Source organism: Drosophila arizonae, chromosome X (assembly GCF_054131065.1).
Source record: "Drosophila arizonae isolate 15081-1271.41 chromosome X, UAZ_ARI_1.0, whole genome shotgun sequence".
Taxonomy (NCBI): Eukaryota; Metazoa; Arthropoda; class Insecta; order Diptera; family Drosophilidae; genus Drosophila; species Drosophila arizonae.
Window position 1 is genome coordinate 19,151,053 of NC_142927.1, and position 24,751 is coordinate 19,175,803.

The following is a 24,751-nucleotide window of genomic DNA, read 5'->3' on the forward strand; positions in this document are numbered from 1 at the left end:
AATTATATTGTTTTGTAAATATGTTAATTATAAACCTGCAACTACTGATGTTGCTTTGTCATGTTAATGAGCTACATTCATAAATCTATCGCATGGACTGTTTTTATTCTGATTCGAAAGCAGTCAAAAATATTTTCGTTTGTGCTTTCCTCACGTATAAAGGATGCAAGCTTTGTTCTTTTTGGAACGCCCCATGTATATTTGTTAAATACCGTTACTTTTGGTATTCTTTTGCTTTGCACCGGGTGGTTACACTGCCGCAGGCTGTGGCTCCATATGCCGTATTTACAGTTAGTTCATTCGTCGTCTTTGTCGCGTTCGCCTGCAGCGAGATTCCGTGCAAAGTTTGATTTTGTGTGTTTTCAGAAGTTCAACGAGTTTCTGAGTTTTCGAAGTGCGTGCACATACATATGTAGATTATTAAAACACCTTGCCAAATATACATATATTTTTTTCGAGTGCTTGGGTATGTGATTGGTCGAAAGAATCGTGTGAAATACAAGTAGAGTGCGGCCCTATACTTGTAATTTGAACTTGCATATCTCTTATATTTAATGTTTGTAATTCCTTTTAGAGCGCCACTCGTACAGCTGTTGGTATCGTAAAGTTTGATTGACAGTTACCAGCGTATCAGCTGCATCGTGCATCAGTCAATACAAAAGGTAAGCTCAACTTTAAGCTTCTATCCAAAATCGTGTAAACAGAAATTGAGGTTATGGCCGAAACTGTTGATCAAGTCGAATGCAGTCAAATTCTTGTTTGAGGTTATGGTTGGCGCGCCTTAACGGGCATATTTAGAAATTCAAATTGAATCAACGAAATTTATGTGCTGAATTAAAGCTGATACTAAAAGTAAACAGGAAATGAAAGGGGTAAGCTTAAGCCTCAAGATCCAAATTTGAAAAGTTAAGATATCAAAGAGCTTGTGATTCTTTGGGCTTCATCTAAAAAATGTAATTATTTGCAAATCTTTGTAAATCTTTCGTTTTGCCCAGCTGCTGTCAAAACCAAACAAATCTTTTTTATTTTTTTATTGTCCTTTGCGTTTCCGTTTGCTTCCTTTCCTTCATTCTTAGAATATTGTCCTGAAAGGTAGTTAATAGCCAACAATGGTCGAAATAGCGGCCACAAAGGAAAATCTCTAATTAAAAAATAAACCCAAAATAAAATAAACAATTAACTCAAGGAATAACGGTAAGCTGAATTGTTAGGCCTTGCGTTAATTGTTAGACAAAAAGAAAAAAAAAAAAAAAGGAAAATGAAACTTTTGAAAGTTCCTTTCGTGAGCAGACAACATTGACTTGATTGGCTATCAAAGCAGGCTAAATAGCCCGCAGTACATTTGACTGAATTGATATAAAAGAAAAATAATATGAAGCATTTCATCATTTGGGCGCTGCTCTCTGGGCACTTTTCTTTCTATTTACTTTTAGTGCAATTCAACTTGTGCTTGAACTTTGCCAAGGCTCTCAAAAGGAGGCCACAGACATTTGTCAAGGTTTGCTCTATAGAAAAATATATTCTCTAGCTGGGTGTGTGTGGAGATACCTATATACGTATATGAACATGTGCATCGTATATAAATATGCCAAAATATTTGCAAGAAACCAAAGAGGGTGGGGGCGAGTGGGCGTGTTTTTTTTGGTGCAAATGCATAATAATAAATGGCTACAATTTGCAATGGAAACGGAAACAATTAGGAAATAGAAACAGCGAGCGGAAATGTGGGAGTGTCGAGTGGGGCGCGGAGATTGCAGAGATCGGGTTTATAGCGTATGTCAGTTGGTAATCTGTGCAGAGAGCTATGTGTGCCGAGGTGTGTAGGGTTCGGGAAATTGTTTTGGTCACAACAATTAAGCCAAACTGAAATGGACGTAACATTAATCAAGTGAGCAGGCCAGGAGGGCAAACGAAGCGTGGGTGTCTAGGTGCCAGGGTGCCAGGGTGCCAGGGTGTCAGGGTGCCAGTATGCCTGACTGCCTGGCTGTTCGGGTGCCCGGGTGTCCGGGTGCCAAGTGACAAATAGGCATAGCTGCAGGTCATGCAGCATAATGGCGGGTCGTTCTCAGTCGTCAGCTAAATGAAAACGGCGAGCGCAAGAAGAAGCGGAAACGGAAACGTGGTTAGCCCTACAAAAAAAAAAAAAAAAAAAAAGGAGAGGAAAATGAAAAAGTAAAAGTGAAAAAAAAGGAATGTAAGAGAGGATGCCAATCTGTTGTGCAGTAAGCGGCTTTGGGGCCACTTTGCGTGATTCATTTTGCAATTTGCAAGAGATAACAACATGAAGACTCTATTGCTGCTCACAGCGTTTTGGGAGCACCGAGGCCGGCACTCGACATCCTTTCGCCTGGCTGGCAACCTTTTTAAGCTGATTTCGTCTCCTTTGGCTTTTGCTGCGTCTTGACTTGCTAACGCATAAAAAAACATAAACTAAAATAAAAAATAAAACAAAGCAAAGCGAAGGCAAGCAACAACAGAAATAAATAAAAACAAAAACAAAGTGAAAACAATTTCCGCCAAAATTTACGAATGTTTTTGATTATGAAATGACGCACGTGGCGGTCGATTGGGGACTTGGGGCATTGCAGGGGAGCTGGGTATGGGGCTGGATATGGGGCTGGAACTGGGGCTTGCACTGTGCACTTGGCACACTGGGCGTGGTCGCACTTGAAACTTTGCCAACTCTTATTGTCGTTGTTGTTATTGTTATTGTTGTTGCTGTTGCTGTTGCTGTTTGTTGTCGTTTGTAGCTGCTACGCTTATTAAATTTGTTTGCTCTGTTTTTTTGGGGATGCTGCTGCTGCTCGTAAACCTGAAGGCAGCAACAGCAGCACCCACTCCACGTCTCATCCCAGTTCCACTCCGTCTCCTTCTCCACCTCCACCTCCACCTCCTGCTCAAAACTTTCAGCTCGGATCTTGATGTAAATGCTGTCCCAAAACACTGCCGGGAAATGCTTTCAACCTGAAAACAGGCGCTCGTTGCTTCAGTTTGTTGTTTTCTCATTTAATTTTTTACCTATATACATACATGTAGATATGTATGTCTGTATACGGAGAGCATGTCGTGTACCGTTAAGCTCTTTAGATTTGATTAAAGTTAATTGGCAGTCGGTCAAAGCCATTGACGTCGGGCGTCATATGACGAGCTTATGAACGCTAACTTTTTCCGCTCTCATATTATTAAATAAACTGGCACGTTCGGAACTTTTCAAATTCTTACAGCAATAATTACATAATTGCGAATGATTATAAATATTTTAGAATTTTTTAAAAAGTTAGAGTGGTTGTTAGAGCTTACAATGAAATTTCACTTTTAAAATTTTTAATGTATAATAATATCTACTTACACGTATAAATGCAGTAGAATCCAGTTATAATAGCTCCGCTTGTAGTCCGTACGTTTATTTCGACGACGAATTCTGGTCACCGGACAAATTTATATGAGCAAACTTATACGGTTATAGCGGGTTATTCCGGGCATCGCTATAACCGCATTTTACTCTATATACCATTTTAATGTATAACAGTATTACTTATTGTAATCTTTGGCATCCAATTTGATTATTCTCTTATCGTCATACCGCCTCTTTTCATATCCTGCCCTCTCCTCCCTCCTCTTACCAACATACGATTTCATGTCCTCCTCTTCTTTCTCCTGTCCGTTTCGTTTCGCTCACGTTGGCTAGCTTCTTATCTCTTGATTCTCTTATCACTGTTCCATTTTTCTCATCAGCTTTCGTCCCCTCAGAACTTTTACTTCCCTCTTATTTCCTCTCGTCTTCTCTCTTCACTTCTTTTCTTATCTCTTGTCCCGTTTCACTGCCACCCATCATGTTCCTTATGTCTCTTTCGTCTTCTCTCTAAGTGCAGCCGAAGTTACCTTAACACTTGTATTTGCTCTTTGTAATAACATTCGATTATTCAATCTAAAAAACAAAGAAACTAATTTAAAATTGTCTAGCTATGTACATTCACACACATGCAGGGTGTTTTGTAGTCAGGCAGAGCTGTTTGTTTTCAATTAAGATAAAAGTATCAAGAGAGAACTTGGTTATTCAAAACAAGTTTCAGCTTACGAAAATTTCACTTAGCCCAAATTGCAGTGCAACGAAAAAATCTGGAATGTTGCAGTGCACGCGTAAAGGCACACACACACACACACACAGACACTTACTGACGCACACACATATACACACACATACAAGTTGAGTATGCTGGCTGTCATTGGGCTGGGAAGCTGGCGAAAATGTAATTTAAATCATAAATATAATTTTTATTTAATGAATTGGATCATGCAGCAAGTTCCTTGAGCTGCCTGCTCATGTGTCTACGTGCTGTATGAAACACACACACACACATACATATAGCATCGCTGACGTGCAACAAATATTTTACATGACTGACTCAAAGACGGCAACAGAGAAGAAAATTGTTGTAGCAACAGCAACAGCAGCAGCAGCAACAGCAGCAGCAACAAAATGACTGCAAAACTTTTCACATAAGAAATTTTCACATCGTCCTTTGCCCCGGGCCGTCCCCTCAAAAAGCACTTTATCGCTACTGTTGGCATCATCAAGTTGATTAAGTGCATAACTTTGCATCGATGTTTGCTGCAAATATGAATAGTTTGGAATCTGTCAGAAAGTTTTGCCAATTGCAACTGGCACGGCCACGACGGCAAGCATTCATTTCGATGCTGATGGTCCCGATCGAGCTGTGCTGCTCTGGCTCTGGCTAATCCCGAGCTCGGCTTATGGTTGCTGCTGCTGCTGATTATGCAATACGGTAACTGTCAACTGTCGCCCCACCAGTGGCCATCGCTTCCAGCGCCCATCTCGCCATCTCACCATCTCACCATCTCGCCATCGCCATCGCCTGTGGCCTGTAAGCTGTCGCCTGTCCAGGTGAGGCGGCAGTGCAGCTATGCAGCAGGCAGCAGGCAGCAGGCAGTTACGTATACAAAAGCGCAAAAGCTGCAACACAATGGCCACCGGCGGGCTGAGAGTCAAGCGGGGGTGTGCTGCTGGAATTGCGGATGGCCTTGCATGTCCGTGTGGCATCCCGTCCCGCCGCCGCCGCTACCCGTGCACAATGTTGCACCCCCGTGTGCCACAATGTCGCCTGTCATTGTTTGGGCGTCGTTTGGGCACAAGAATAGCAGCAGGAGCAACAACAATAAAAATAACAGCGAGCACAACAAAAACGAATGCCATTCAGCAAAAATGAAAGAGAAACATACGAAAATTTTTGGCCAAGTGTAATCCAAGTGGGTAGCGCTACATCTGCCCCAAACAGCCAGCCAGTTCGTCCAGCAGCAAGGACATGACACGGTTAACGATAGCGGAAGCGGAATTGACGACTGGTCGACGGTGAGATGGTGAGACAGTGAGACGGTGCGACTATGCCCCAATTAGATTCTCTCTTCAATTACACAGATTCCATGCGAAATCGATAGACATTATGACTTGTTCGATAAATGAAAAGATATTTCTTGCATACAGTATGCAAATGAACTGTGTAGAGCTCTAACTGTGTAAAACAATAGCATGCTATTGTTGAATTTATCGATATTCGATCAATTGTATACTTATAACTGAGAGACTTTATCGACTCAACTCTAAATAACATTCAAATTTCTATGTATACATTACCCATTTTTCTTATATTCAATTATTAAATTGTATTTAAATTTCGGTATAAATTCGTTTGTATATCGATAATTTATCGATTATAATGTACTACTTATCTTTGTTTCTCAAAATTTCAATGTTTTACCTGAATTTTCACTTATTTAGCTTATTGAGAGTGATGTAGTCTTTCGATAAATTATCGACAACTGATCGATTTACTTTGCAAATATGAGAATGATTAAATTGAAATTGAATTGCTAAACATACATACTATATACATACATACATTATATAGAATACTATACTGACTTCTCTAGTGTGATTCTAGTTGACTTGATTGATTTTCAATTATCGATATTAATTCGTCATACTAATGCACTCACAGCTCGCACCTTGCACCGTGAATTGATTAATTGACCGAAATTTAAGCAAACTAGTGATAATTATGAGTGAGTGAGGTGTGACCTACAATTGAATTTATTGCATAGTAATTAAATCTCTGTGCTGATTGACGTCTCCCTCCATTACTCAGGCAGTGCTCAGGTGTGAGCACTACCTTCTCCTGCTGGTCACTAACTCCTGCTGCTGTCCATCTATGGTAAGTCAGTTGTGAGTTGCACCCAAAATGCATTCCTCACTCAATTTTGCTTTCCACCTCAAACTGTGCAATTTCTCTCGAAGCCGAAAGGGCAGGCAAACGGCCTTGCGGGCCACCCACTGCAACCATTGTGAATCAAAGGGCGGTGCTAAGCGGGCGGATGCAAATGACTGCACTTTGAGCTTTTCAGATTTGCATACATAAGATATGATTGAAATTGGTCGGCTGGGGCGAATGGGGCGGGCCGTAAATTACAGTTAACTGCAACCTAAGTGCTGTCAAACGTACTCTCCCCCTCTCACCTCTCCCTCTTCCCCTTTCTCCCTCTCTCTCTCTCTGTCTCTGCCCTCCCCAATCTCAGTATGAAATTCAGTCAGGCTCTAGGCATGCCGTATTGTGAATGTACTCTGCCTACTACACGGAGAATTCACTCCAAACTAAAATACTCACACAGAATAATACACACATTTTTGGCTGCACTGAAAAATATAAGGAAATTCTTTTAAATAGCTCCCACGAGAGCGCAAGAAAGCGGGTAGACACAGACAAAGGACAGGACGGATAGGAGAGTGCAAAGGTGATGTGAGAGGCATGGAGCAGAATGAGCCCCAAAACTGTGCCGAAACACTTCGGAGCATGCGGCAGCAGATCGCGCTGGCCAACGCACAGCAGATGCTGGGCAAGATAACGGTGAACTGCTTTAGGAAATGCATCGACAGGCCGGGCACATCGCTGGCCAGAGCCGAGGAGCGCTGCTTGGTGCAGTGCATGGATCGATTCATGGACTCCCTCAAGGTGGTCTCTCTCACCTACAGCAAGCGACTCATGCGAGAGACCAAGTAGAGCCCACAGCTGAGTCAACCCACCCACTACCCAATAGATTATTGACGCATGTAGACTTCAAGTGATGTTTTTTTATTCGCCACGCATGTTTGTGCACTGGATGTCCTCGAGCATGATTCGCTTTTGTTCTACTTACAAAAAAAATTACAAACAAATACATTACAAACATTAATTTTCAATTTCTTGGTTAGTCTTTGATTTTCATCCAATGCTTTTGGCCAAGAGCTATGTATATACTCAATGTAATCATCCCCTGGGACTTTTCCTTGCTCCCGAAACTGAGCAAACTGAGGATGCTATAGATGGCATATGATCACAAAAGGAAAACCCATATGTGCTGGAGATTACTTTAAAGGAATCACCTAAAAGATATTCATGAAGAAGTATATACTTAGAATATATACTTATCAGTGAGAGAAAGCCCGACTTTTTAGATTTAAATATGTAATTTCCAAAACCTTTGGATAATGTTTGGCACGGAAACTGAAAGGTTGCGAAAGGCAGTCAAAATAGAATTAGTCTATGGCATCAAGGCATACTTTATAAGGCTCACAATGTGCCCGATTCTCATTTCAATTGTTGAAGTTTCCATTATACATTATTCATATCCTTCATACCTTTATGCCCTTGCCTAACGACAAATCATGTCAAATGGATCTACTTCATGGCTTGTGTGTGGAATCTGGTGTTATGTACAAGTTTTTATTTTTGATTAAAAACTCAAGTATTATGTGCGGTTCTTTTATCAGATGTCACATGAATATCCTGATACGTTTGCAACGCGTAAAAGTCTGTTGTAAAGGAATATAAATGATATACGCATACATGTACATGTGTATGTATTTGGTGTGCGAGCGTGAAACCGTCAACAGTCGATTAGATTTAACATGTTAAATTTGTTGACATCCAAAGCCAACAAGTCGCCCTACATACACCCTTTTGATCTCTGAGATCTCGTTGGCCCCAGCCTCGTACTTCCCTTACCCCTCGCTTTTCACGCTGCTCCTCAACAAGTACGTACCAAAGCGAGCTGAGCTGAGCTGAGCTGAGCTGAGCTCTGCTGTGCTGGTGCGACAAATCTACTTGCCAGAAAAATTGTCAGTTTTGCAAAAGTGTAATAAAAGTGACTCGGATGCCACAAAAAGAAGGGACGACCACGTGTCTCTCTCTGTGTGTGGGCGGATGGTTTGTGTGTGTGTGTGCACAGCAAATAACGAGCAAGAAAATAAAACGCATGCAAATATGGCGATGAATACGTAAAATAGATGAGGCGCGCAAAATGCAAATCCACAGACAGCTACTACTACTGCGTGTGTGCGTGGAGTGTGTGAAAAATGAGAGTGTGTGTGTGTGCGTGTGTGCGTGTGTGATGACGTCAGCAAATAAAAGGCTTAAAGGCAACGCGAAGCAACCATAAAAGGGACAACAAGCTCAACAAACACACAGACAAACATTTAAATTTGAGCCACACACACACACACATTCAAAGACACGCTCACACAGACACGCACGCACTACATACATGACTACAAATGTGGCATATGCATATGCGTACATATGTCCTAACATATGTAAAGCCACCTCAACAGGAGCGAACACGTTCAATAGGCCCACTTGCCAGCATACCCTGTAATGAACCGAATTGGGGGACTGGGTTGTTGATTGGAATCGCCCCTCAAACCCTTTGACTTAAACCAAAGCAATCTCCCATAGAAGAACTTACTCTTGCATTCTGAATAAATTCCATTTCATTTCATTCACTTTTCCTTTTCATTACACTATGCAGGGTATCTCAGGGTCGCTCATACCCTCCTTCATTTACACATTCACAAAGTTTTTGTGTAGTTTCGCCATTTTCGTGTTGCCTTTTTGTAAGTCGTTTAAGCCACATTCGTGTCGAGCTGTAACTGCCTTTTTGGTCCTCTTTTGTTTTTTTTACTGTCCATCCCCAGCTCATGTCGACCGCACGAGCCGCCCCCTCCGTGCTTCCCCCCGATTCGCCATTTGTTGACTGCATTAAGTCAACATTTAAGTAAAATTTATTATAAATTAATGCCTCGTGCTTAGCTGGAAAAATGTTTGTTTGCCAGCAGAGCAGAAATTGTATCTCAATTCAAGTGTCTGGGGATTTATTAAGTTTATTGTCATTACGCAGGTTGAGCTGAGGTGGTAATACATATATATTTTTAGTATATACATGTCTGAGCATCCAAATTAATTTCATCTAAAGTTTTGTAATGAAAATGAATTCCAATTAGTTCTTATGGATTCAAAAGTTAAGTAACTTTTATGACTTCGCCCAAATAAATATTTTACACATATATATTAATGTTAAGTGATTTATGACAATGAAACCAACATTTTTGATTTCATATTTTCTTTTGGCAATCATAAAGTTTCCTCTTAAGAGGCAATCACTCGAAGTCGTTGAATTCGTAGTTGATTCATTCTCTTAAACTGTCCAAAAGAGCTGCCTCTTCAGACTACCTGAGCCATAACAGCAATGAAAACTTTCAAAGCCTCATTCATTAGGCTCAATGGCATCGCACAAGTGGGCAGGTGCAAAGAGACATCTCAATGGTGTATTGACGAAAGTTTGAAGCGTTTGGAGTCGACACCAAATCAAGTGCTAGGCGTGCCTCAAGTCAAACGACTGCCCGATAGCCGGGCTTATAAAGCCATAAGGACTGAAGCTGCCAGACGAACGTGTTGAGTCTGCTTTGCCCCATAAAGCCTTTCGGATCAAGTTGGTTTACCATGGCTCTGTTGCTCTGCCAATATTTAATATTTGTAATCACTATAGAAGCTAAAAAAAAATTAAAATTTGTTTTCATTTTTATATATTTGATTTTATTTTATTTATTTATTTTTTTTTTTCACCAACATATGTATATTCATTCATTCATTCAATATTCATTCATATATGTATAAAAAAAAACGTTTGAATTTTTTTTATTATTTTATTATAGATTAACAGTTTTCACGTATCAAGTGAGAACACTTTGGTGGATTGCAGAATTGTAATAAATTGATTTCAGTTTAAATTGCATTTGATTGGATTATGCCCAATTATGGGCCGCAAAATAAAAGTGTCAAAAGCTCTTGTTTAATTAAATAATAAACTCAATGCCAATCGAATGCACTCAATTATTTATAAAGGTCGTAATCCACATTGCATGTAATTTGATTTCGTTTGAATGTCAGATGACAGCCAATCCATTAGCTTATATTGTTATGCATTTAGTGTATCGGTTAGACTATTGTAGTAGTGTAGGCTTTAAGTAGTGTAGTGTAGGCTTGGTTTCTGTGTTATTATCCATGCAAAGAAGTTACTGAGGCCCGATTATAATGAGAGGTATCCATATGTACCTCTCTCTCTCTCTCTTTTATCTTGGGCAGTGTTTCGAATTAGAAAACTTTTCTTGACACTTTTCCGGATAATATAGCTGAAAATTTAGCATTTCCAAGTGCTAAAAGTTTGTCTTTACCACACACATAGGCCTAGTACACAAACACACAGCTCGATTCGCCTACTTAATGTTTGATATCCACTTTGATACTTCGTTTGGGAACTGGGCAGGCGAATCATTTGTTGTTGTGCGATGGAAATTCGGTTTTCAGATCTCGAAATAAACACATTGTAAACAGTGAAGTGAATTCAATTCGGACACAAAATTATACACAAATTTTTTAAATTCCGTAGAGAAGGCAACACTGAATTTCTTAGTTTCATTCACACTCTGAATTTAGGAATTGGGCAAAATTTTCTAGTGAAGTCATGTCCAGTGCGAATGTCAAGGGCGAAGCCTGTACGGCGTCCAGTCCTGTGCCACGAGCCAGCAATGTGCGAAAACTGATCCAAATGTTCGAGCAGCTAACCGTCTACGGTGTGCAGTCGGCGCCGCCACCTGTGCTCCGAGCTGAGCCGCCGCAACAGGCGCCGAGAACTGTGAAGACGCTCACCTTGCTGGTGAATGGACGACGCGTTGCTCAGACCAGGCATGAGAGTGTCGAGCAGACGAGATAAGGACTGGATGCGAGCCCGTGAAATGTTGCCATGTTCGAAATTTTAGTGATGACCTATTTTGTGTAGCAAAATCGATGTTCCGATAAACAATAAGCAACTGCGATGGAGCAAGGGATTTCTAATCGATCAGTGTAATCGATTGATCTCAGCCAGTCATAGACGTCGACCTGATGTGTTTGCTGTGTTGTAAGAAACAAACCTGAACCTGCGAATATTCAAAGTCAATCCCCAGTGTAAACTTAGTCCAGCTAAATGTCGTATCAATAAAAGTAAAGTCAAGGTAAAACCCAATAATCGATGTTCACAAAATAGATAAATACTTATAGGTTTTGACTACCTTGCTCAAATTATAATCGATATATGCGTAAATCGATAGTACTCTTGATTTATCGTAATCACATTGAGATTCAAGGTAGAAAAATTGATTGTACTATATTAAAATGTATCAATCGATGGTACTTTTAAATTTTTCGATTATATCGAAACTTATCGTTCAAGCTTAAGTGATTCGAACACTATTTTTTTTATCGATAATCTTTGTTTCACTTGACCGATAAGTGCCTGAGTGCAAAAACGTGAATAGCTCTTGCGACTCCGCTAACTGGCACTCAAAACTTTGCCCTTGAATGCCAATTGAAAGACGTTGTGTAACCAGAGTCCACTCAAGTGTCCCACTCGACTCTTTTGTGGTCGAATGCTGTTGCAAGTGCCGCACAATGCCCACGCTGATTGCACATTCAAGGCGCATTCACTCGATGCCTTTCTTCAGCCCGAGTTCGAGTTCGAGTTTGAGCTCGAGCTCTTGGTCTGGTCAGAAGTTTGGTCAGAACTTTTCAATTGGCTAATTGTTTGTGCATTCCGCTTGAATGAAATTCTTTGCCCAACGGACTTCCTTCCAACCGGATTTTTTGTCCGGCTGCCCAGACTGCTGCACGGACTGCCTCTGCTCTACATGGATATCTGCAGTTGAGATTACATCTTTGCATTTGTTTTAATGGCCATTTGCATATTTTATTATTTTATTTATCGTCGTTATTGGCATTTCAGTGAAATTCAATTACCCCTCCACAACTCCGGCCAGCCCTTGTCAGAGCACGGCAAATTATCATCGAGTAGGTGGCTGTCAGAAACAGAAGCACGCAGAGCGCATTGTCGCCTATCCGTTTGCATTATTTACAACAAATAGGCCTGGCTAAATGCTGAGCATACCATGAAATCAACATGTCACACACAAGCACACACACACACACACATATATATATATATATAGTTACACATGTATTTGCATTTGATTAGTTTGATCATTAGTTGCTTTGTTTAAACTAATTAGAAGCCGCTTTATGTTGTTATGCTATTGCACAACCTGCACAGAGAGCAAAAGCGGATGTAATACATATATGGGCAATGGACGATAATCAAACAAATATTGTCGTGATGTCCAACTGACTGCACAATACTCGTTCATGCTCCAGCAGCTTAATTTATTTAGAAATCAATCGATATACTGCATAAACGAGGTCAGTCATGTCAAATAATCCTATTCTAGTGCGAAAACTGTCAAAGATATATATATATTATATATATATATATGTACTGTACGTATGCATGTATTATGTATAGACTCCATATATGTATATTTGCATATGTTGGCTGTATATTTGATTTTATATCTCAGATTTTGTGTCTCAGACTTTGCATTTGTATAGACATTCAGTATGCCAATATTCTCTCTTCGCTTGCCGAGAGAGTATTAGTAATTGTTATATGTTGGTCTCTGCACATATACCACAAAATAGAATTCATTAAAAGCGCTTGCATAATTCGAATTAGGCTGCAATTAATTATGACTATGCTGTATAATTATTAAGTATATATATTTTTAATTGAATTACAAATTAATTTAATAAAACTACAATATATTTGAATAGTAAAAAAAAAAAATATAAGTAACAAGTATTGTAATACAAAAGATTAATATACAGATTATAATCACAACAAATATTAATAAAAATAATATTCAAAATATTCAAAATAAATAAATAAATAAATGTTGCTTATAATGTAAAAATTTTAGGAAAAGTTCGGCTTATAATTTATATTTTTTACAATTGATAATACAAAAAATTGTAATAAAAAGTATAGTAAAATAAATCATAACATAAATGTTAAATAATATCACTAAAAGTATATATAATACAATAATTAAAATACCATATTCTAATAAATTTTTTAAAATTTATAACTTGAATAATTAATAATCAGAATAAATTTTAATAATAAAAATATAACAATTAATAAAATATAATAAAATGCAATAATAAAAAAAAATATATAACAAAATTTTAATAAAAACATTATTCCTTCTGTAAAAGCATAACGAATTGTGTACATTTAAAAACAAAAATGATGTATTTATTTATTTATTATTTATTGTTACAAGGAATTAATTCTAAATAAAAAGTTTAAACCCAGACCAAAGGGTTTCAGGCATGATGTATTTATCTTCATGTCTCTACATATATATATTTTTCCCCCAAGTAACTCCCATCATCATATTGTGGTCCAACTGTTGCAGCTTATTGTCTTAGCAGCCATGACTCTAAATCTTAACTACACACTTATCTCACATCTACACTCAGTTATTCCTCATTCTATTCTGTTCGACACTCTTTCAAGTTCATCAGATTCCCCTGTGGTTCATCTCAGCCTTCTCCTCTCGTTAGTTTCGGTGCGAGCTGCTTTGGCCGCATTGCCAGTCTATTCGCCTATCTCTTTGCCAATCGCGCCTAGTTTTGTTCTATTTTCTTGTAGGATTTATGACGCCTGCAGGATAAGTTACAGCTGAGCATGCCGCTTCTATTTTATAGTTTTTACTATAACACTTTTCAAGCTGCCTTTGTAAGCTATATGCTTGGAAGGTTTTCCCTAAAGCCTGGCTGCATCCCATTCAGCGTAAAGCCATGCTCATAAAAATCTGGCCAAATATTGCACACATGCACGAGGATTCGCACACACACACTTGTACACATATGTATATGTATGTATATATATATATATGGTTCCTTGTCTGCCAAGTTGAACAATGTTTTATTTGCGTGGCTTTGTTTTGCGTTACGCTTGAGCTGTTAAAATTTTATGTGCCAAAATTTACGTGTTGCACACTGAATGGGCGGCTATGGGCGTTAAGGGGCGTGCCGCTGCTCCAATACATACACACATATATATCTGTGTATATACACCCACAATGTGTGTGTGTGTGTGTTTATACTGTTTATTTGGCCCACATGGGTGTATATGCGACTGTGTGTGTGTATGTTTATTCATTTATTTGTTTGCTCCGTTTGTTTGTTTATTTGTGTGCACCATGTGATTTATGCGTTGGCAATGTGTAAACTTTAGCTGCGTTCATATTTCCATTATTGGTTTATCCCAGTCGCATTCTTCCTCTTCGCCAACTTTCCACAGATGAAATATTGCGTATGCGGAATGTTGGACAGCCAAACAGCATCAGCATCAGAAGTTGACTCGCCCGCCGCTACGCGCCAGTTAAACAACAGCGAACGTGTGTAAACTAATAAAAAAACAAAAACTATTCCAACTGATTTACTACTACACACTGTGGTCACGCCCACAAGCCGCGAACCGCGAGCCACAAGCCGCAGCTCAGCGTCATGCGGCAGCAAGAAATTCAAATTAAACAATAAAATGGGCGCCAAAAAAAGATTTGCGGCTTTCACTCGTTGTTGTTGCTGTTGTTGTTGTTGTTCGCGCAACCCTTTGAGGCTTTACAGCCTTAACCATATTCATGCGGCTCAGTCGCATTGCGGCCAACCGCATGCCAATTTGCTAAGGGTTTGCCAACGTATTGTATTTGGGTCCATTGTGAATTGGTTGTGTTTTATTCATATACTAACAAATGCCATTGCCCATTGCCCATTGCCCATTGCCTAGAGCACCTCGCATATCTCGAATACCTTGTCAGCCCCACGCGCACATAAGTATGCTACAAAAAATGTATACAATTTATTCCATCTTAAAATTGACTAAGTTCGATGTAAATATATCCACACACACACACACACACATATATATATACAGAGAGCATAATTTATGCATGAGAATGCTCAATGTGTAATAGAGCTAAATAGAGATGGGAATAAAATAAAGAATGTTATATTTATTTAAATTAATATTTCTTCGATTTGAATGTATTTTGTCATGATTGACAGAAGGCTTCAAAAAGCTGTCTATACTTTGAGCTGACTATAGTCATGGCTTAAGCTACATTATAGGGAGCTCAACAAAGCAGCTACTAGGTAATTGTTATTGTTATTACAGTTGATATTGTTATTGTTATGACTAGAAGTTAGTATAAACTATTAGTTTCAATAGACAACTATAGCTTTCCATAGACTCGAGATACTCTAGATTGACTCGATTGTTGCATACGCTAAAATGGAATTTTGTAAAGAAGAAGAAGAATAAGTAAATATATGAGCATATGACAGAGAAGGTAAGCTTGCTATATTTTCAGTTCAAAACAGTCCCAAGAAGTAATATGACCTGAACTCTGCGAAGAGCTTATATGCCAATCATTATTGTACGCTTCTCTCATGCATACATAGTAAACACACACACACACACATACACAGTCACAGAGGGGGTTTACCATGGGCACTTTTATTCAACTTTTCTTGCACAGAGAATTTCGTAATTAAACTTTCAGAATCTTTTAGGGAAATTCATATGTGTGTATTTGCCTAAGCGCAAGTCTCTAGTGTGTCAAGGCGAGGGATATTAAAAATCTTAAAATTACGAAATCTCGGGAATCATTACACAGATTTCATGAAGTCAAAGAATTTTAATTTCTACAGTACTCGCTAATGCTAAATAAATTGATAAACTTTTGTAAATAATAAGGAAATGGGATGCATTACAAAAAAATTTAAATATAAATTTATTTATTAACAATTTAGTACTAATATAAAAAATAAATCTAAATAAAGGTTATATACAGTAGAATCCCGATAATTCGAAATCGCAAAGCGATCAGTTTTTTGCGATTAGCACAGAAATTCAAGTTATCGAGAATTATTGAGAACGAATTTCTTTCAAGGAAATATAGTTTGTTTTTCGATTTTTCATGATTTTCGATTTAGCGGGGTACAAATTATCGATACTCGACTGTATATATACATATAATATATACAGTAGAATCCGCTTATAGCGTCCGTACGGTCCCCGGATAAACTTATATGAGCAAATACGGTTAAAGTGTCTTCCGGGTATACCGACGGTTCCTTGAGCGCCGTATATATGTATATGATAAGCTGCATAAGATATACACGAGCATATATTTCAAATATCAAGTCTTTGGGTTTTGTGTGAGATCGGGGCTTTCACACGGATGGACAGACGGCAGACTAGACAGACACTCAGACGGACTGGCGTACATGACTATATGAACTCTGCTCGCCATGCTGATCTGGAATAGATATAGCTTAGGGGATCTGCGATGCCTCCTTTTGCCTGTTAAATGCATTTTAGAAATGTTGTGCAGCTTTGCGAGTCCTTTGCCTCACACACACACACAGTTAGTCACACACATATTGCTGTCCTTATGCCTCATGCCATCACACAAAAGTTGCTAATTGGAAATCAGCTGATTGAGCTGCGCTCGCTGGCAGTTGACGAGGCTTTTGGGAGCTCCACTTCAGTCACTTTCGAACTTTTCACATCTCAACTTTGTTTCATTTATCAAGGGCTCATCACTTAGCTATGGTAGCTGCTGACGGTGCTCCTGCTCCTGCTGCGACATGACTTGTAGCAGCTGGCTTCAACTTTCAACGTGCAACTTCCAGTTGCAACTTGACAGCGGCTGTGGCGGTGGCGGCGCTAATAAACAAATCAACTGCCGGCTGACTAAGTTATGTAAAGCGCATTAGTGACGTGCCACTTGGTTGGTGGCGTGGTGGCGTGGTGGAGCAGTGGCGGTGCAGTGGTGCAGTGGAGTGACGCTGCCTTCATTTATTTCACGTCAGTTGCGGACAATTTTGATAGACTGTCTTTGAAGGTGAGAGTGTGTGTGTGGGTCTGTGGGTGGGTCTGTGGGTGAGTCTGTAGGTGGGTGTGTGAATGTATGGGTGCATGGCTCTTGACGACCAGCAGTTAACAATTAACACTTTTGTTGTTTTTAGCTGTTGTCAAACAGCTAGCCAAAGGTTTGTGTGTGAGTGTGTGCTGTGTGTGCTGTGTGTAATGCAAATCGAGATGGCACAAAGTTGTTGCACATATAATAACCATGATGATGCTGACGATAATGATGTTGCGAGACAGCTGAGAATGATTTGAGCTGACTGAGAATCGCTCGTCGCTCAAATGCAAATGCCAAGGTCCACAAATTGAGTTGATGGCACGTTTTAACGGCTTAACGAGCAGTTTAACGGTAATTATATATATGTATGTGTGTGTGTGTGTGTGTGTGTGTGGCTGCCACGTAGAAATCCATCAGCGTGAATGCATGCTGTGCAGCTGTGCTGTGTTAAGCGAACAGCCATATGTTGCCACCAGAGCTGAAGCTGAAGATAGTTTATATGCTAGTCGACAGCGATGGGCGGAGCACGACAGGCATCGATGCATGGACATGGCCATGGGCCATGGGCGTGGGCGTGGGCGTGGGCCGGGCATGCTAGTTGTCCTCGTGCAATGACCTCGTCTCTCTCTTGTTCTCGCCTTGGCACTTCCTTTTGGCCATTTATTTTGCGGTCTGCCAGCCAAGCAGCCAGGACTACGGAATACAGACTACGGACTGCCAGCAGCTGCATGTGGGCCATGTTGGTCACATCCTTCCGCTTTGGACGCATGCAGGCATTTTATTGTTCAGGCAGAACTGCAGCTGCTGATAATGATAGTGATAATGATAATGTTACTGATGCTGATGCTGATGCTGATGCTGATGCTGATACTGATGATGATGATGATGATGATGATGATGATAATGGTGCTGATGATGTCCTCGGGCAGCCTTATGAGGTGGCAAAGTGTGCATGGAATGAAATATGTTGCAACACTGTGCACATCCAGCAATTGAAATCCAATTTAAATTTTTGCCCCAAATAAATTTCACTCCTGGGGACTGAGCTCAATTTCGATTTGACCACCCCACCTGTATCTACCTTTAACCCCTTCTTCTGCTTACCTTTAATTTTTATTTAAGTTTTTAGCTGTTGCTGCTCGACTTATTTCGGTCAATTTTACTTATATATGAATGTATATATCTTCCCCTGGCTATTTCCGCTAATTACTTCCAATTGGCTCTTAATTGCCTTTCATTTATCTCATTTTTGCTTTTGATATTTCTACTTTGAACATTTCGATTAGGACGCCTGACCCCAGCCCGGCCCAATTAGCAGCAGGAGCTGGGGCGTCATCAAACTCCTAATTTGCTATAATTTATCTCAGCTTAAAAGCGTGAGAGAGTGGGAGAGGGTGGGGGAGAGAGGTCCATTTGAAATAGAAATGATAAGAGCAGAGACCAATTAATGCTATCATAAATTTATCAATATATACACTTGGAATTTAAATGGTCATACAAGACGTACATAGAATTGATTTATCGCCCTCCAGTCGTGACCTTTTGCATCTCATCGAACTATGAGGCAAGCTGCCAAAACGCGGACTATGTACGATGCTGAGAATTTTGATATAGCACTTGCATGGAGGTGGAGCACACGTCGACGCGTCGGTTGATGGGCAGAATGCGGCACCAGGCGTGAGCGAACCATTTACCAATTGCAGCTATGGCTTGGCCGCAAGTATAGACACTCCTCATCACCTGGCGAGATAGGGAACATATCAGCACTTGGCTAGTTGCTTCATGTGAGAGAAACGCAAATCAACTGGAGGCCAGCAGAGTGAAGCGATAAGCGATAGATATTTACAGAAGTCGAATCCGTTGAAACTGGGTACCGGTGGCAGGTCATTGTTTGTGTTGTAGACACTGGTGTTCGAGCCTTGTGCAGTCAGTAGATGCTTTGATTTGTCGCCACTCAATTCGTCGGCGGCGGACGGAGGCGGTACTGGCGGCATCATTGACGGATCTAGCAAGATGTCCTGATGCCGCAAATCCGCTAACACCGACTCGTTGTCGCGTTCCGATTGTATCGCATTGTCCGCGAGCGCGAGCTTGGCCTGCGATGATTTCATGACTTCCTCGAGCATCTTGCGTTTCAGTTCGGCCAGCCAGAGTTCTGTGGCCTGATCGCCGCAGGTGTGCTGAAGGCGTGCCTCCATTAACCGCTGGCTGAGGAAGGAGCTGTGCTCGAATTTGGCCACAGTAGCGGCAACACGGCCAGCAACGGCCTGGATGTTCCAGTCCTTCTGCTTGCCAGCTATTTGAGCCTTGCACTCACCCATACACTCGAATTTCTCGATTAGTAGCTTCACGGTTCGCTTGCTGTGCATGTTCATGCAGGAGACGTGCTTCTTATCCATTGCAAGTGATAAAAGTCCTAATGGAAAAACAAAAACAACAAGAAATGAATACAACTATTAATATGGAACATGTAAATCGAAAAATGAAAAAATAAATAACACAAGTCTGACTGAACTGATACGTTCGAAAATAATAAATGCTGAATGCTGAAAGCACTCACAATTCAGTCACAGCCTCCTCCAATCACGTTTCGCTTCCTCTGTCACTCTCTCTCTCTCTCTCTCTTTCTCTCTTGCTCTCTCTGTCACTGCCTGTGTCTTTCTTTGTGCTTGTCTTGTGTGTCTCGACTTGTCCTGCCAGCACATCAATCACAATCACTGTGCCAACATTTATAGCTGCTTCTTTGGCTGTCAGCCTTGGCATATTACACATACGCCCCGTTCGCCCCCGGGAAACAGCAGCAAACAGCCGCGCCGCATCGGCAGCAATCGCTTGCGCCTCCACCCTCTCCCTCCTCTTTCTCTCTCCCTCCTTCATCATCTCCTGCTCTCTCGTGTCACGTAGATTAAGGACATTAACAAGACGTGCTAAGTCATCGCCCCAAGGCAGCTAAGCATCGAGGGCTTACCGCAAAGAGCCAAAGATTATCGTCATGCAGCCAAGCGTCCAACTTGTTGGATGACTGAAGAGAATGCAGAGCTTCCTAATGCGACCATTTCATTTGAATGCCGATTATTATCGTTCAGTTCATTCAGTCCATGAAATGCGCATTCCAAGCCAGCACTGCTGCTGCCATGTTCTTTTCAATTACACTCAAGTGACCATGGAGCTCGTCGTCGGAGCAAAAAGTTCGAATATGCTAATCAGCCCTCAACATATCGGCATGGAGCATGTACAAAATTTTCCTTCCTTTATTTTTAGCTAAATTTCCATCAAGTGTAACCATGCTCTCTGCATAGCCTTGAGTGCTCTGAAGTTTACATTAAGTTAACATAGCATGCAGCATGCAAAACAATATGTTTCTATATAGCCTTGGGTGCTGTAAAGTGAACATGTTGGATGCCTACTAATATGCTCTGCTCAGACTCCGGGCATTGCGGGCATGTGCCAATCATTTTGGTGTAGCCTCAAGTGCTCTAGATGTAATTTGAATACGTAAGAGTGTTCTAGGAAGGTAACTACTCGACCTGAACACATTCCAATCATGAATGAACTTTTAATACCTGATCATGATATTCTCACGTACGTACAAACGCCTAAGTTTTTAATAGTTTGTGGAAGGTATGCTAAGTCAGAAAATTGCCAAAGCTCTAAAAACTCTAGCTCTTACGATATTAAAGTAACGATTGGAAAGCAAAGTCAAATTATCGATTTTTATCGATATTAATGAAATTAGGAATAAAAACAAGTCTTTTGTGGTTAAAGAGATCTCTGCATGCAAGCAAACGTATTGATAGACGGTGTGACGGACACGGTTTTATCGACTCCGACTCCGACGCCGTTCTGCTTGAGAACAAATACAAAAATAAAATAATATATCATAATTATTTATTTTATAATTATATTATTAATTATTATTATTATATAAATTAATTATTACATGTTTGGCATCTGCCTCCACTTCCTCTGCGAAACCATTATACCCTGCTTTCGTTCAGGGTATACAACCCCACATTCATGACCATGTTTACTTGAAGAGTATTAAAAAGTTATTTACCTGGTCCATTATGTACCTTTGAACTCATCATGCAGCTGGGCCACCTGCACCTAGTATTTCTACTAATGTATAGATAATAAAACTTTTTCCCGTTGCACACATGTGTAGCTGGCCTGCACCTGCCTCTGCATATGCGTTGTCAGTGAATGGGAATAGTTAAAGAGAACTAAATGCATGCGATGCATTCAGCTGTTAAATTAACTGCTGTCGCACTGAGCTTGTGGCTGGCAGTTGGACAGGCCGGACCAACGGCCAACGACCACGTTGCCCAGCTATGTATGGTTAATTCCGACATGTAATTGTGAACTGCCTGTCATGCGATTTGCAAGATGGTTTTCAACTAGCGCCTGATTAGCTCGACAGGTAGACATGTGTGCGTGTGTGTATGTGTGTGGGGGGAGATGGACGCACTCCCATCCCTTGGCAGTGTTCCTTCTCCTGGCTGCCCCCTCCTTGCTCTTTGGGCTGGGCTGGGCCATATGCGGGCACGTCGAGGCCGTTAGCCAATGGCAGCAAATTTGAAACGTGCCAATTTAAATGTTTAATGCTAATGGAATTGATCGGCGTACAAGGCTGGCATCGATTACGCGCAGCCAATTGAATCGCGCCGAACCCGCGTGTGAGTGAATTGCTTAATTATCATATCGCTGTTTCCCTTTCATTTTCCAGCCGAAGCCCCGCTCTGGCCAGGACAATAGCAATAAGTGCGCAACACCAATGCGTCCCATCAACACAACTCAGCATGGAGCAGTGTAACTAGAGCGCGCACATCCAACAGTCGGCCAACCAGGTGGGCAGCGAATAGCGGAAGCAATACCTTCAAAGTCTTAAGCCGTCGCAAGCAAGGCCGTCAAATTGGAAGGAAAACGCCTTTTCACGGCAGTTAACAAGTTTTTAACTGGTTCAACAATTGCCCGCGAGCTGAGGCAGCTAATGGTAAGGGGAACATCTCTAATGTGGAATGTGTGGGTGTGGAATGTAGAGAGTAAATCAAAAATTGTAGAGTGTAGATCGTATAGCGTACAGCATAGAGCGTAGAGCGTAGAGCGTAGAGCGTCGAGCGTAGAGCGTATAGCGAAGAGCGTCGAGCGTAGAGCATAGAGCTTCGAGCGTAGAGCGTAGAGCGTAGAGCGTTGAGCATAGAGCGTCGAGCGTCGAGCGTCGAGCGTAGAGCGTAGAACGTAGAGCGTAGAGCGTAGAGCGTAGAGCGTAGAGCGTAGAGCGTAGAGCGTAGAGCGTAGATCAAAGAGCGTAGAGCATACAGCTGGAATATAAGACGTAGAGCTTAGATCAGAGAGCGTTGAGCATACAGCTGATCGTAGGCCTATAGAGTATATAAAGAATGTAATGAATGTATTTTTGTTTATTCTATGTGAAGAAAACCCTTGAGTATTCTATGTCTACACTACTTCTACATGTCATTCCGGTATTTCGCTCGCATTTCGAAATGAATATAAGTCTCTTGCTATAATTTAAAGTCGTTCTTAGATATTTTTATTGATTTGGCGTCGCGTTGCCATTAAAATTTGATACCGTTTTGTACACACTCTGCTCGATAGACGAAGAACGCGCCGCTCAGTGGCGATGAACCCGACGAGGAGCAGACGGCGGCGGGCACAGACAATGAGCAGGCGCAGGAACAGCAGCCAGTAGATGGCCAGAGGCAGGCTCAGCAGGCACAGCATACAAATGAGCTGCAGGGGCATCAATCGACGGCGAAGCCACTTCAGCGGCGTCAAAGGCAACGCAAGAAATTGATAGCCCAGCAGCAGAAACAGCAACAACAACAGCAACAGAGGGCCGCCCTCTCGGATGCGGACACGGACTCCAGCTCGTGCGAGGCGGCGGGCACGACGAGCACACGAGTCAGCTATGCGCAGCGGAACCTTAGCGACCAGGTGGTCTACGAGCAGTACAACGACGATGACGACTACGACGAGGAGGACGAGGAGGAGGAGGAGGAGGACGAGGATGGGGAGGATTACGATAACTACGAACAGCTGGCCACGCAGCGTGCGCCATTGAAGACAGCGCTACGAGTGCGAGCCCATGCGCCCGCCGGCACACCTGGCGGGGATCAGGGCAGCGAGACGGGTTCGGTGCGGGCCAAGCGCAAAACGAAAACACGTCAATTCTCGCAGCGCACCAGCTCCTATGCGGTGGACGCCGGCCATGGTGAGGCGGATGCGGAAGCGCTGGACAAGCGTCGCTGCATCTCCAAGGGACAAATGCGAGGTGAGTGAAGCCAAGCTGTAGGCTTGGGCAGTCATCAGTGTATTTGCTGCCTTCCAGAGTTCCGTGAGGCGTTCCGCCTGTTCGACAAGGATGGCGACGGCTGCATCACCAAAGAGGAGCTGGGCACAGTGATGCGCTCCCTGGGACAGTTCGCGCGTGTCGAGGAGCTGCAAGAGATGCTGCAGGAAATTGATGTGGATGGTGTGTAGGCCCGTTCTCTCTCTCCTTCTCTCTTTCTATATGTGTCTCTGTCTCTTTCTATTTCTGTGACTCCGCAGGCGATGGCAATGTGAGCTTCGAGGAGTTCGTCGACATTCTGTCGAACATGACATACGAGGACAAGTCGGGCCTGTCCTCAGCCGACCAAGAGGAGCGCGAGCTGCGCGACGCCTTTCGTGTCTTTGACAAGCACAATCGTGGCTATATAACCGCCTCCGATTTGCGTGCCGTGCTGCAGTGCCTGGGCGAGGATCTCGACGAGGAAGACAGTGAGTATACACATATATATATGTATATTCGTAGCACCATCTGCTGATAAGACCATACAAGTCATTTCCATATATATCCTCTAGCTCTATAGAAAATTCCTATCTTATATCGTAACCTGTAGTCTATACCGTATTGCTTTACTCCCTGTTTTTCCATGCAGTTGAGGACATGATCAAGGAGGTGGATGTCGATGGTGATGGACGCATCGATTTCTATGAGTTTGTCCACGCCCTCGGTGAGCCGGAGGACTCGCAGGAGAATGACGATGAGGAGGAGACATCGCCATTGCCCACGCCCAAATCCACGGTGTCCTTGAGCTACGAGTGAGCGTTGCGATCACGCTCAAGATTTTTGCTCCAACTCTCTGCAACGATATATGGGATATATCAAAACGCCATTTGCTCCGAACGCACAGCTAAACAAATTTGCAATGAATAAATTAATACAAAATTCTTTCAATAATAATTAAACTAATGCATAAAATACATAAAAATAAACAACTTTTACTTTACTAATATAATAATATGATAACACAACTATATATATTCCAAGCAAATTAATTATAGATAATTCTAGTCTCCTCTCTCTATCAATCTCAATCTCCTTTTTAATTCGAACATTGAATCAAGAGGTATCTAAATCGAGAATCTTAGCTTATATTCTATTTAAACTTGACTTTAACTATATACAATGTTATAATTAACTGTTGTTTACATCACACAACATCGATTTGTCAACAAGAAAAAAAAAAAACAAAAAAAAAAAAAAAACATAAA

At 41.4% G+C, this 24,751-nt stretch overlaps 2 protein-coding genes and 1 pseudogene across 4 annotated transcripts; 2 read left to right on the plus strand and 1 right to left on the minus strand.

Moving 5' to 3' along the window:
- The first annotated feature begins 265 nt into the window (after positions 1-265).
- LOC108619372 (uncharacterized) lies at positions 266-24,751 on the plus strand. 2 transcript variants are annotated; one of them, XM_089475802.1, is made up of 7 exons: positions 266-394; positions 575-662; positions 21,921-22,187; positions 22,811-23,486; positions 23,544-23,687; positions 23,765-23,974; positions 24,136-24,751. In XM_089475802.1, the coding sequence occupies exons 3-7, from the start codon at positions 22,185-22,187 to the stop codon at positions 24,300-24,302; spliced, it is 1,200 nt and encodes a 399-aa protein (XP_089331928.1). In that variant the 5' UTR covers positions 266-394; positions 575-662; positions 21,921-22,184; the 3' UTR covers positions 24,303-24,751. The 2 variants fall into 2 exon arrangements, with proteins under 2 accessions (XP_089331928.1, XP_017871419.1); XM_018015930.2 differs by having other exon boundaries at positions 279-466.
- LOC108619381 (mitochondrial import inner membrane translocase subunit Tim13 pseudogene) lies at positions 5,885-7,254 on the plus strand (annotated as a pseudogene).
- Positions 18,639-19,745, minus strand: LOC108619377 (uncharacterized). Of its 2 annotated transcripts, none has more exons than XM_018015937.2 (2): positions 19,041-19,745; positions 18,639-18,934 (listed from the first exon to the last, which is right to left on the minus strand). In XM_018015937.2, the coding sequence occupies exons 1-2, from the start codon at positions 19,591-19,593 to the stop codon at positions 18,885-18,887; spliced, it is 603 nt and encodes a 200-aa protein (XP_017871426.1). In that variant the 5' UTR covers positions 19,594-19,745; the 3' UTR covers positions 18,639-18,884. The 2 variants fall into 2 exon arrangements, with proteins under 2 accessions (XP_017871426.1, XP_017871425.1); XM_018015936.2 differs by having other exon boundaries at positions 18,639-18,972.

What these genes read in the sequence shown, in the direction of transcription:
- LOC108619377 (XM_018015936.2), bottom strand. Translation starts at nt 19,593, where the DNA reads ATGGATAAGAAGCACGTCTCCTGCATGAACATGCACAGCAAGCGAACC. An exon ending in TTTCAACGGATTCGACTTCT is followed by an intron (nt 18,973 to 19,040) that starts GTAAATATCTAT and finishes TCTCACATGAAG; the next exon opens with CAACTAGCCAAGTGCTGATA.
- LOC108619372 (XM_089475802.1), top strand. An exon ending in CTCCAAGGGACAAATGCGAG is followed by an intron (nt 23,487 to 23,543) that starts GTGAGTGAAGCC and finishes GCTGCCTTCCAG; the next exon opens with AGTTCCGTGAGGCGTTCCGC. An exon ending in GGATCTCGACGAGGAAGACA is followed by an intron (nt 23,975 to 24,135) that starts GTGAGTATACAC and finishes TTTTCCATGCAG; the next exon opens with TTGAGGACATGATCAAGGAG.